Raw genomic sequence first — 11,592 nt, 5'->3', positions numbered from 1 at the left:
AAAATGCAAGTAACAATCCAGTTTAAAAAAATTTATTTACAGGTAAACATTTGAACTTTAACATACATCATTGGCATTACATTGAAGTGTTGATTGGTGTAGCCAGTCTTTTCTCTGCTTTGTCCACCTGGAGACATAAGACATTTTAGTTAAAGGTTCACAAAACATTTTTAAACTTACAATTTATTTTTGTAAAATACACTTAGAAAATAAAATTAAAAAGCACTTAGAAAATAAAATTAGAGGAAAAAAAAACTGGGGGAACTAACACTTAGAAAATAACATTTGAAAAAAAGCTGGGGGAATAAACACTTAGAAAATAAAAAAAAAAACTGGGGGAATAAACACTTAGAAAATAAAATTAGAAAAAAAAGTGGGGGAATATACACTTAGAAAATAAAATTAGAAAAAAAAGTGGGGGAATATACACTTATGAAAAAAAGCTGGGGGAATAAACACTTGGAAAATAAAATTTGAAAAAAAGCTGGGGGAATAAACACTTAGAAAATAAAATAAAAAAAAACTGGGGGAATAAACACTTAGGAAAAAAAAACTGGGGGAATAAACACTTAGAAAATATTATTAAAAAAAATGGGGAATAAACACTTAGAAAATAAAATTATAAACACTTGGAAAATAAAATTAGAAAAAAAAGCGGGGAATAAACTTTTCGAAAATAAAATTTAAAAAAAAATGGGGGAATAAACAGAGAAAATAAAATTAGAAAAAAAAACTGGGGGAATAAACACTTGGAGAAAAAAAATTGGGAATAAATACTTCGAATTCCTGCTCTAACATTAACTGAGATCCTTCTTACCTTAAAGATTTAGTCAATCAAGAGCTGTGGAAATGAATGGCCTGTGAAACATCACCATGGTGATTTAGGCTTTTATTTCATTTGGATTTTCACAAGTACAGAGACACCATATGATTCAAGTGGGCAACTTGCGAGGAAGATCTCTCAGGCCTGCTGCATGCAAAAAATAGCAAAAGTTAGATGATATATAGAAGAGATTCAACTTTTTTTTTCTTAGTTTTACCTGGCCCAGTCTCCTCTTCTATAACCTCAATAGTGCTGTAGGCATGCTAGAAGAGCTGCATCTTGGTGCTAAACAGGGAACATTTGCACACAAAAAAAGCATAAGTTAGCATATATAGAGCCTGGAGATTCAACATTTTGGCGTATTTGTTTTTTTTTTAAGTCGTTTTGTCTTGATGCTAAACAGGGAAAACTTGATTTAACCAAGGTATTTAGGGGTTGCCAAACAATTACGGGATAGAGAAATCTTACAAGAAAATTAATAAACGATCAAGATAAAGAATGAAAATTAGTTAGCCAGTGCCAAGTGCTATTTTTCCTTTTCCAGACAAGGTGATTAAATATACAGACTGACGTTAACAGCTAGGACAAGGGTGTCAAACTCGGGTTGGTTCGTGGGTCGCAATAACGTCAACTCCATTTCACGTGGGCCGGACCATTTTTGAAATCATATTTTGATATTTTTTGCTATTTAAATTGGATTAAAAAAACTATCAAAAGCCCTAAATATTCTGTTTTTATAGATCTAAAAAATGTTTGTTTGAGCTTTTTTTTTCTTCATGAGGGAAAATATCTTAGAATTTGTTTTTCATTTCAAAAGGAAACAAAATATTTTTGGCAATATGTTCAATGAGTGGAAAACATAATTTTTAAAATATATTTATTTTTAGATTTTACTAAATACTTTTTGGAACTAAAAAAACAAAAAGGAAAAAATGATTAAAAAATGACAATGATTGATTTAAAAAGGGGAAAATGAGGAAATATAATATACAAGTATAATCTTCATTCGAATTTGATCCTAACAGAAAGTTGGCACTCATGATTGATTTTCTCGGGCCGCACAAAATGACGCGGCGGGCCAGATTTGGCCCCCGGGCCGTCGGTTTGACACCAGTGAGCTAGGAGAAAGTTGGCTTAATAGTTTTGCATAAGAGATTTTTTTTGTAAAAACAGAACAATTACAAATCGGCAACGGGTGTTTAGCAATGAAAACTAGCATTACATCCAACAAACAACATGAACTAAGTCGTTCCTTTGGATGTCATTCTAGAGTGAGCATTTACCCAGCAAACTGTCAGTTGATGACTCGGCGTTGTTTGATTCAATTTAAAGTCTTGCCACACGACTCAATAATGGAGAGAAAACGGACAACATATACTTTTTAAGTCAAATCGTGACACTAACGCTAATGTTAACTAGTAACATACGGCACACAGCCGGTGAGGAAAAGAAGCGCAAATTGAAATTGTCGACGGTGTGCTAAACCTGGCATTAAACTAAGATATTTGTTGGCGTTTTGGGATCAACTGATTGCTGAAAAATCTCCCGATAGCTTGATAAAAACGCATTTAGGTCAGTGAATTGCTCTAGTATTCCTTACCTTGTTTGCGTGCTTGTCAACCGTCAGCTTGTGAAAAGCCTTCCAAGGGAACTGCCGCTGCGCATGCGCTTATTTAACTCTGCTACGTCGACAATAGGCGTAACCACGCCCATATTGTAGAATACGTGGTCGTGAGTTTTGTGGTCTTGATGCTAAAAAACAGTTCGTATTAGTAAACCATCTGACTCCATTAAAAGTTTCAAATTTGACACGCAAAGAATACTTCATTGTATTGTATACAATAACTCAGTGGTGGGTGGACCATCAGGGCCTGCAAGGCCTTCTCTGTTGGTCTAAAATAGTATCTGAAACACAGACTGATGTTTATTATATTTTGTCCATGAATATTTATGATGACCATGTATATATAGTGAGGCTTTTTTCTTGCAAAAATGACCATGTGGAGTAAGGCTTTTTTTTTTCTTGCAAAACTTGTTTTATTTAAGGGAAAATGATTCCCAACTGGGATTCAAACCACACCTGCCTGCATGGCAATTAGGGGATTGAACCTCTAGACCAGGGGTGTCAGACAGACTTGGGTTGGTTTGCGGGCCGTGTTAACGTCAACTTGATTTCATGTGGGCTGGCTCATTTTAGATATAATATTTAGATTTTTTTTTCATAAATTGATTAAAAGAACTGTATTAAAAGCCCTGAATATTCCATCTTTTATATATCTAAAACAATGTTTATTTTAGCTTTTTTTAAACATATTTTTAGATTTTACAAAATGATTTGTGAACTAAAAACACGGAAAAAAATGGATAAAAAATGACAATGATTGATTTAAAAGGGGGAAATCAGGAAATTGAATATACATCTATACTCTTCATTTGAATTTGATCCTAAAACAGAAAGTCAGCACTCATGATTGACTTTCCCGGGCCACACAAAATGATGCAGTGGGCCAGATTTGGCCCCCGGGCCGCCACTTTGACATGTGCTTTACACCATGAAATAGCCACACTTAACTTGGCCATTTCTGGAAAGCCTTGAGTACATACACACGGTCGTCTCTATTTAAAAGAAAAATGTCTTAGTCTTTTTTGGGATAGAAAATGGTTTATCCACATTAATATTGCACATCCTTGAAAAAGTGGTGTGGGTTGCCAGAGCCTAACACAGCCAAACCATCGGGACTCAAACCACACCTACCCACCCACCCACACGGCAGTCAGGCGAGTAAACCTCTACACCACCAGGGGGCCTTACTATACATGGTGATTTTTGGAAAGCCTTGACTACACATGGTTGTTTCTCAGGGGTGTTTTACTAGTAGAAAAAAAGTTCATTCATCTCTCCAGGACCGGAGTTGGCCGGCCACAACTGCCCTAGAGGGCGAGGGCGAGGGGGGCCGCCGAGTCCACCCATGTTAACCAAAAGCCACATGAAGCCATGACCCCGGGCGGGAGCACGCCATTTCTTAGGAATACGGGTGCGCCGTCATTTGCCCACTCTGGAGCGAAGTCGTCTTTTGAGGCTCAGGTGATCTCGCCCGGCGTTCTCCAGCATCTGCAACGACGAGCGCGTTGGAGCCTCAGTCGGGGTTACCCATAAAACAACAAAGGAACTCCATCGGCTCCACGTCGGTCTTTGGCCGACAGAGCTTTGAGAAAGGAGGGAGCTACCGGGTGGGGGGGCACATCCATGGGAGAGGAGATGTCGGCGGGCGCCAACTTGCGCTTGCGCTTGCTCTCCGAGGGAGGAGGAGGAGGAGGAGAGGAGGCGCTCACGTCCACGCCGCTCACCAGGCTCATCATCTTCTTGGCTGCGGCCAGAGGAGAGCACGTGGGAAGGAGCGCTGGTGGGTGGGGAAAAGACGGTGGAGGACCGTCGAGGAGAAGAAAGGAGGAAGAGGAGCTCACCTTTGGAGCCGAGTAGCGTGGGAGAACTCTGGAGGAAGTCTCCGATCTTGCGCAACGTCCCTCCTTTGCCCGGAGAGCGCGCCGTGGCCGTGGCCGCGGTTCGGCGCGGCTGGAAGGAGGCAAAAGGGGCCACGCGTTCGGCGTCGTTCTGACTCAAGACGGCCGCAAAACAAATCCGTCCGGGCGGGCTCACCTCCCGTTCTTGGCGCCGGGTGGGCGTCGGCGCGGCTTGGCGGTTTCTTTCGTTCTCCTTCTCCACTTCATCCTGCCAAAAGAATCCCACGGTCAAGCGTCGGCGACAGACGTCCAATCCGTTGGACGGTCGGCCAAGGACCGTGGCCGTGGCCCTCGCGGATTGAACTTGACTTTTCCATTTGAGCCAGAAATAAGCATTTGTCAGGAAAGAAATGACGGATGGATGGATGACGAGAAGGCGGCTAAAATGGAAACGCGGCCACGCGTGCTGACAATGGAGTCCGAATGCGCTGAAATGAGGGGGAAGTTGAACAAATAAAAGACTACCTGGCGTGGACGGGTGGGACGTTTGCAGCGTGGAAAAATGGGACGCTTGAGGGGAGAAAAAAAGTGAGAGAGCTCTTTAACTCACGGGCGGACCTCCAATTCTCCAATTCAATTGAAGCGGGAGGGAGGAGGGCTAGCGCTTGCTTGCTTGGCTATCGGGCCTTCCGCTTCAAACCACCTTTGCTTCATTCAACACATTTTGTCATAGTATTTTCCCGACCATAAATGGCAATTTTTTTTTGCCCCAAGTTGGGCCGGTCCTCCAACCAATAGTCGAAAAAAGTACATATACATCAAGCTGACATTAGCGCTATGACCATGTCAAATTGAACACATCCATCCTGGGATTTGTTTTCAGCGGCCGGGCGCACGTGGCTTTCCCGCTCTCACCTTGTCGGCACTTTTCCTCTTGCGGCCGGAGGGCGCGATCTTGACGGTGACGGCGTCGGCGTCGCCCTGCCGTCGCAGCGCCAGCCGGTCGGGCCGAAGCGGGCTGAAGGAGATCTCCAACTCGGGCTGGGGAAAGCGGCTGGCGCGCCCGTTCTCCGTGGAGATCTGCGACGACTCCAGCAGCGACGGTCCGCCCGAAGAACCCTGAAAGCACGCCGCCAATTGCCCGGCTGCTCCACCAACGCGGCGCGGCGGAGGACCAAGAAGGCCAAAAAAAAGGAAAGAAAAGAGGCGAGCTAACTCAACGCTGACCTCCGGTGGCGACGAGGCGCGCTCGCTGCCCAGCTGGCGGATCAGCTGCTCCTTTTGGGCGAGGCTCGCCAGGAGCTTCTTCATCTGCACTTCCAGGTTGGCCACCAGCCTGTCTCTCTCCTTCCTCCAGCTCTCCATCTTCTGCTCCTTGTCCAAGAGCTCCGCCTCCTGAGAGGGAATTCAGGGGACGGTGGGACGGACGGAAGGCGTGGCGTCCGCCCGAGCGAGCGAGCGAGCGAGTCGGCGGGACGGGGCCCGGACGGAAGCCGTCGCCGGCCAGTGTGTCCGCTCACCAGCCGAGCTTGGCGGGCCAGGTAGCCCTCCCGGTCCTCGGCGAACCTTTTGACTTCCTGGTTGCGCCGTTGCTCCGCCTCTTTGAGCTGACCGAACAAAGACATCTTCTCTTCCCGCCACTTGAGCCGCTCCGCCTGGTGTTTTTCCTCCGACAGCTGACCACGTCCCCCCCCCAAAAAAAAGGAAAAGAGTTGAATTTACCAAAAGGTAATTTTTGGAGAAAATGGAGCTCGACACTGCCAGGACTGACTGACTGACTTGCTACTTCCGATACACTTGGGATCACTTCCAATATATTTGGCTTATTTTTGGGGGTCACTTTGCATAGGTTTCCATTTTGAGGCACATTTTCAGGATGAACCATCGGCTGACCTTTAGACTGTCCGGAGCGAGAGGGGCGTGGTCCGGCGGGGTCGGCGTCACGTGGTCTCCGCCGTGTGGACGCGTGGGAGTCTCCTTGGCTTGCTCCAACTCTGGACAGGAAAAAAAAGGATGCTAAAATGTTCCAATACTACACACATACTTTTTGAGTGAATTTTGGTGGATGACGACTAGGATTTTTTTTTTTACCGGGCTTAAATCCGGTGCGTACAAAAGTATTTCACGAGTGACTGAAATACTGTGAAAAGCGCTAAAATAAAAATAATCAAAAATTAAAAGCAAGCCCAGTTGCTATTTTCTGGCGAGAAGTACTCCAATACTTCTTCAAAGTAGTGAGCCTACCACAAATCTCGGGCCAATATGGACATCCTCCGTCCAGATGGCGTCCACTATTTATTGTATTTGTCCAAAGTAGGACTTTTGCCGGGTCGGGCCTCACCGCAGCGGAGTTCCTCGATGAGGCGGAGCTTCTCCTCCAACGCGCTCTCCATCTGCTCCTGCGTCTCCTCCTGCTCCAGGAGCGTGGCGCGCATGTCGTCCGCCAGGCGCCGTTGAGCCTCCAATTCTGGGGGTGAGAGGGAGGATGGAAGCGGGAAGAGGGAGGCGTGGCCGTACGCCGCCCGCTCGCCAGGGGGGCACTCTCACCTCGACGGCTCTCCGCCGCCGCCGCCTGATCCTGAGGGAGGAGAAGGTCAGTCACCAGAGAGACGGACGGGGACAGAATATAACACCGAAAAATCTTTTTCCAGAGCTGCACGGGTATGTGCCAAAACAAGATGCTTTTGCGCAATTTCACACTTTGTTCCAGCAGTGGTGACAACGCCGTGGAATATTCAGGATTTGAAAAAAAAAGAAACCCCCGTTTAGACCCACCGTCCCCAGTTGTCGGATGGTCCGCTCTTTGCCGGCCAGCTCGGCCCGAAGCTTCGTCTTCAGCTTCTCGGCGTCGGCCATTTTGCGTCTCAGGATCTCGCCTTCTTCTCGGGTGGCGGAGATCTAGGGGCGGGGGAGGAGTCTTTGAGCCGGAGGACGTCGCCGGGCTCGCCGTTGCGGACGGCGCCCGACGTTTGAGGAGAGGACCTACCTCCGCGTGGACCCGCTGCATCTGCTTCTTGTAATCGGCCATCTTCTCTCGGAGCTCGCCGCAGAGCTCCTCCTTCCTGTCCAAGTCCAGAGTCAGACTCTGGACTTTGTCCTGGTCCTCTTTGCGAAGCTCCTCCAGTCTGGAAAAGGTTGGCCAAGCGATATGTCAGAGTGCCGTCGATTTGAGGACGACCCCCCCCAGCCGAGGGGGACTTTGCCTTCATTTGGCGCCATTTGGCACCATCCGGCGCCATCCCATTCATTTTCAATATCGGCCCGTCCACGACGGACGGAAGCACTTAAGCGGCAATGAACTACCGGGCGATTCGGAGGGCTCTCTCCTCCAGCTCGGCGTCCTTCCGCTGGACGGCTCGGTGCGCGGCGGCCGTCAGCTCCCGCCGCCCCGCCTCTTGGCGCTCCCGGCCGGAGTCCCGGCTGGCCTCCGGCTGCAAAATTCAAAGTGTTGCACTAGTTCCCAATATCCCCATACAAACAACCTTTCCGCTATTGACAAAACGCGCTTACTCGGTGGTCTTCGGCGCAGGCGGCCATCTTGCCGGTCATCATCTTGAAGATCTCCAGACGTTGCTCGGCTCGCTCCTCCAAGAGCTCCCTCTCTCTGGCCAGCCGCTCGCTGAGGCGAAGGCAGGCCGGCGTCAAGCGGCGGCGTCAAGCGGGCGGCGTCAAGCGGGCGGCGGCCCGTCTCGGCCGAGCCAACTCACGTGAAGTCGTCCTGCATCTTGGCCACCAACGCGCCCATCTCGGCGCCGAGGTCCTCTCGGACGCGAGCTTCCGCCGAGGCCTTGTCCGCACGCTCCTTCTGCAGCTCCAGGCGCAGGCGTCTCACCAGCGCCGCCTGCTGCTCCAGAGGGAATCCGACCAGCATTGAAATTTGTTTTGCTTTTTTTCTCTCTCCCAAAAATGTGGTATCGGTGCGGCCACTCGGTGCAAGGTCAAGACAAAAACACCAAGCGGTTTTCCAAAAAAATCGGATCGACAAACCTGCCGTGTCATTCCACCAAAGACCGCAGGGTGAAATTGGTCCTCAAAGTCGTCTTCACTTTGGGACACGTCCTCCTCCGTCGACGCATTTTCTTCCTCTTGGTCCTGAGGAGCACGTCGTCCTTTTTCAAAGCGGCCCAAAAAGAGGACACGGCGGGCCACGCCATTAGGACCACGCCCTCCCACCTCGGGTTCGCTCTCCCAGTGGGCTGGAGTCTTCCTCGCTTCCTTGTCGCCCCCGCCGGGCACCAGCACCACCTGGAGAGCACGGACGTCGGCGTGAGTCCAAAATGGAGCGCAAATGAGCCGTCGTGATTGACAGATGGCGGCCCAAATACACGGGACAGGACCGGGCGACCGGTCGCCGACCTTCTGCGCCAAGGCGGCAAACTTGAGCACGCGGAGCGTCTCGTCTATGGCGGACGCGCACCGGCTGACGTTGACCAGCATGCGGACTTGGTGGCCGCCGCCGCCGCCGCCGCCGCCACTCAAGAAGCTTTGCAGGTAACGAGTCAGCTTGCTCTCGCGGAAAGGCACGTGCTTCTGCGGCACCCTGACAAAATTCAAGGAAGAGGTCAACGTCGACTGTGGAATGTCAAAAGAAACTTTTCACTTGGACTCGACACTAGATTAGCCTCAAGCCTTGGCTGGCGGCGCCACTCACTTGGCGTGGCGGTTGTGGCGAAGCGCGCCGATGCACTTTCCCAGGATGAGCAGCGAGGCGTTGATGTTTCCCGCCTCTTTCAGACGTTGGCCTCCGTTCCCCGTCTTGGCGCAGCGTTCCGAGCCGGCCAGGTCGCACAGGCGCAACCTGCACCGACGACGGCACGCGATCGGTCGCCGTTAGCGGCGTCCGCGTGGCGAGGCGGGGCGTGACGAGCCACCTACTCGCTGACGGCGGCCTCTCGTCCGTCCCGCCCGTCCTCCGTCCTCACGATGCGAATGGAGAAGATGCTGTGACTGTCAAATTCAAGAGCATTTCTTAGAGATTGAAAAAAAAAAAAAAAGAAAGAAAGAAAACAGGCCAGATACATTGCTGCACTAAAAGATGAGCCTTATTGACAACGATACATAGAGATGGAAGGAAAAAGACGATAAAGAGACGATTGATACCGTGGCGAGCTATCGGATGGCAAATGTGGCAATATTTGAATGAATCTTTAACCCCACCCTCTCCCATGAAAACAAGCCGGCGTGTTGGAGATGGAAACCTTCTGCTGGAGAGCTGGTTGACCCCCGTAGAGGAGAAACTTTGGTTCCTCTTGCCGAGCTTGACCACGGCGTAGGCCTCGTCGACGTCGTCCACCTGCACCCAGCGGAGGTCTGCCCGGGATCGGACGGCGGTTAGGCGTGAGGCGACGACAAGGACGACGACAGCCCCACCTTTAACAAAGGCGTCGCCCCGGGCGTCCTGAGACAAACGCAGGGCCGTCCTCCGGCCCGCGCCGCCGGGCGCCGCCTCCAGGAGGTCGTGGATGCTCTCGTTGTAGATCTCGCAGAAGGAGACCCAGACGGAGACGGACTGGCCGCGGGCTTCCACTCCCAGGCTCAGCGGCTCCTCCGCCGTCTCCCGGAGCCACCCCGGGTCTGAACCAAGGAGACGTACATGCTCGCCCCGCCCCGAAACTTGGGCCTCCATGTTGTGAGAAAGAAACTTACCCGGACGGGGCGTCCCGTCTCCGTGGTTTCCGTCTTTCAGTTGTCTCAGCAGGTTTTCCTTGAAGGCGGCGTCCCGGGCTCGCCGCTCCTCGCTCAGCCCGACCAACTCTCGGCAGCGGTGGGGCGCGAAGGGCGGGCGCTCCGAGACCTTGTCCCCCAGGCTGGAGAAGATGAGGTCCAGCGACCTGGGCAGGACGCCGGCGTCGTCGGCCGTCCCTGACGGGGGACGGCGGGCGCGTCAGAGGCGGCCGTACGCGTCGGAGGCGGCCGGCCGAGGCGCCACCCCGGAGAGGAGACCCACCGAAAAACGTGAAGGTTTTGCCCGCGTTGGTCACGCCGTACGTGAAGACCAGGGAATTCCCTCCGCGGAGAACGTGTCCCACCAGTTCCTTGACCGTTCCTCGGAACAACTCCTTCTGGCCGGTGTCCGGACCGTAGACCTGCTCGGGAACAACGTCGTTGAACGGCGCCACTTGAACATTTTTAGTATTGACACAACAACAGAAGAATAGAGAAAAGCCAATGGCAATTTTCCAAATAAAGGGATGCGGTACATCTTTAAGACGTCCGACAAGTTTGACAGTCCCATAACTAACTCTATGTCTACCGAGACAAAAGGTCCAATCCATTTTGACTTCATTCGCCCTTTCCGGTCCAAAGTAAGCGCCCGCGGTCCAATTTGGAAACACACCCGCGAGAACTGGAAGCGCCGAACGGCGTGCGCCAGGCCTTTCTCGGAACCCGGGTTGGCCCACGCCGATCGGATCGCGACGGTGTCGGGAGGCTCCACCGACAAGCGGTCCCGCGAAGGAGAACACCCGGCACGTAGCTGCGACTCGCTCGCCGTCGCGGGTCGGATGCGGAGGTAGACTTTCACGTGTTCTTCACCGGTCTGCGCCTAAAATAAATAAAAAACATCAACGAGTCAGAATGGAAAGAGTGATCTTTTGAAAGTGTGGTTTGTTTGCTTTTGTTTCATCAAAAAAGCCAAATCCAAGTCAGGAAAAGTCCTCCTTACCAGAAAGTTTTGAGATTCGCCCATGCTGTCCTCAGTGGACAAGCCGGTGACGTCATCCATCACGTCCGTTTCCAGCTGACAAGATTCTGTCATCCTGTCACAACATCGACACATTACAAAAATGGAAAGACATGCGCGTCCAGGGTGGACCGCGATCGTTCGAATAACAAAAGACTACAAACGTCCAAAGTCAGTAAACGGCAAAGAATGAGCAACAACCATCATGTCCTCAAAAGGCTCATCAGCCAAGCAACACTTGTCAACACTAGTTACTTTCGGGACTTAAAAACACAAAACAAGCAGAACAATGGCATACTAAAATGTCATCGAGCGACTTTGGCGCTTACCTGCCAGCTCCTTTCTACACATTACAGGGGCTTCAAATGAAGAAAGGGGAAATTAAAAGCCTAAAAGGTAGTCCGAACACGCACAAGTCACGAAGGCGTTGGAACTTGGAATGTGACAACAATGAAACAACGGATGTGAATGGCACTAGTTTAAAATCAGCCAATCACAGCACATTTCTTTCCTCTACGTCCAATACGGTCTTTGTTTTGCACTACTGACGCTTAGTGGACAAAAGCGGAATCTTGACAGCTGTGTGTGTGTGTGTCCCTCTCTAAATATATCCGCCTGGCACCAA

General features: G+C 50.3%; 1 protein-coding gene across 4 annotated transcripts; it reads right to left on the bottom strand.

Moving 5' to 3' along the window:
* Positions 1–16: 16 nt before the first annotated feature.
* Positions 17–11,466, bottom strand: kif20ba (kinesin family member 20Ba). 4 transcript variants are annotated; one of them, XM_077613786.1, is made up of 31 exons: positions 11,297–11,463; positions 10,950–11,043; positions 10,623–10,829; positions 10,233–10,371; positions 9,932–10,147; positions 9,656–9,859; positions 9,484–9,595; positions 9,161–9,232; positions 8,937–9,083; positions 8,642–8,825; positions 8,459–8,530; positions 8,273–8,377; positions 7,993–8,129; positions 7,796–7,904; positions 7,589–7,716; positions 7,272–7,410; positions 7,061–7,183; positions 6,833–6,863; positions 6,627–6,752; positions 6,179–6,279; positions 5,806–5,961; positions 5,513–5,680; positions 5,201–5,404; positions 4,811–4,855; positions 4,482–4,553; positions 4,289–4,397; positions 4,052–4,191; positions 2,424–3,935; positions 1,041–1,108; positions 818–970; positions 17–127 (listed from the first exon to the last, which is right to left on the bottom strand). In XM_077613786.1, the coding sequence occupies exons 2-28, from the start codon at positions 11,040–11,042 to the stop codon at positions 3,867–3,869; spliced, it is 3,408 nt and encodes a 1,135-aa protein (XP_077469912.1). In that variant the 5' UTR covers position 11,043; positions 11,297–11,463; the 3' UTR covers positions 17–127; positions 818–970; positions 1,041–1,108; positions 2,424–3,866. The 4 variants fall into 4 exon arrangements, with proteins under 4 accessions (XP_077469912.1, XP_077469909.1, XP_077469910.1 ...); XM_077613783.1 differs by having other exon boundaries at positions 9,656–10,147; positions 11,297–11,466; XM_077613784.1 differs by having other exon boundaries at positions 818–967; positions 9,656–10,147; positions 11,297–11,466.
* Positions 11,467–11,592: the final 126 nt, after the last annotated feature.

This window comes from Stigmatopora argus, chromosome 11 (assembly GCF_051989625.1).
Source record: "Stigmatopora argus isolate UIUO_Sarg chromosome 11, RoL_Sarg_1.0, whole genome shotgun sequence".
Lineage (NCBI taxonomy): Eukaryota > Metazoa > Chordata > Actinopteri > Syngnathiformes > Syngnathidae > Stigmatopora > Stigmatopora argus.
This window is presented reverse-complemented; position numbering and strand designations above follow the sequence as displayed.

What these genes read in the sequence shown, in the direction of transcription:
- kif20ba (XM_077613783.1), bottom strand. Translation starts at nt 11,042, where the DNA reads ATGACAGAATCTTGTCAGCTGGAAACGGACGTGATGGATGACGTCACC. An exon ending in CCTGCGCCGAAGACCACCGA is followed by an intron (nt 7,717 to 7,795) that starts GTAAGCGCGTTT and finishes TGAATTTTGCAG; the next exon opens with CCGGAGGCCAGCCGGGACTC. An exon ending in TGGATGTGCCCCCCCACCCG is followed by an intron (nt 3,936 to 4,051) that starts GTAGCTCCCTCC and finishes TCGTCGTTGCAG; the next exon opens with ATGCTGGAGAACGCCGGGCG.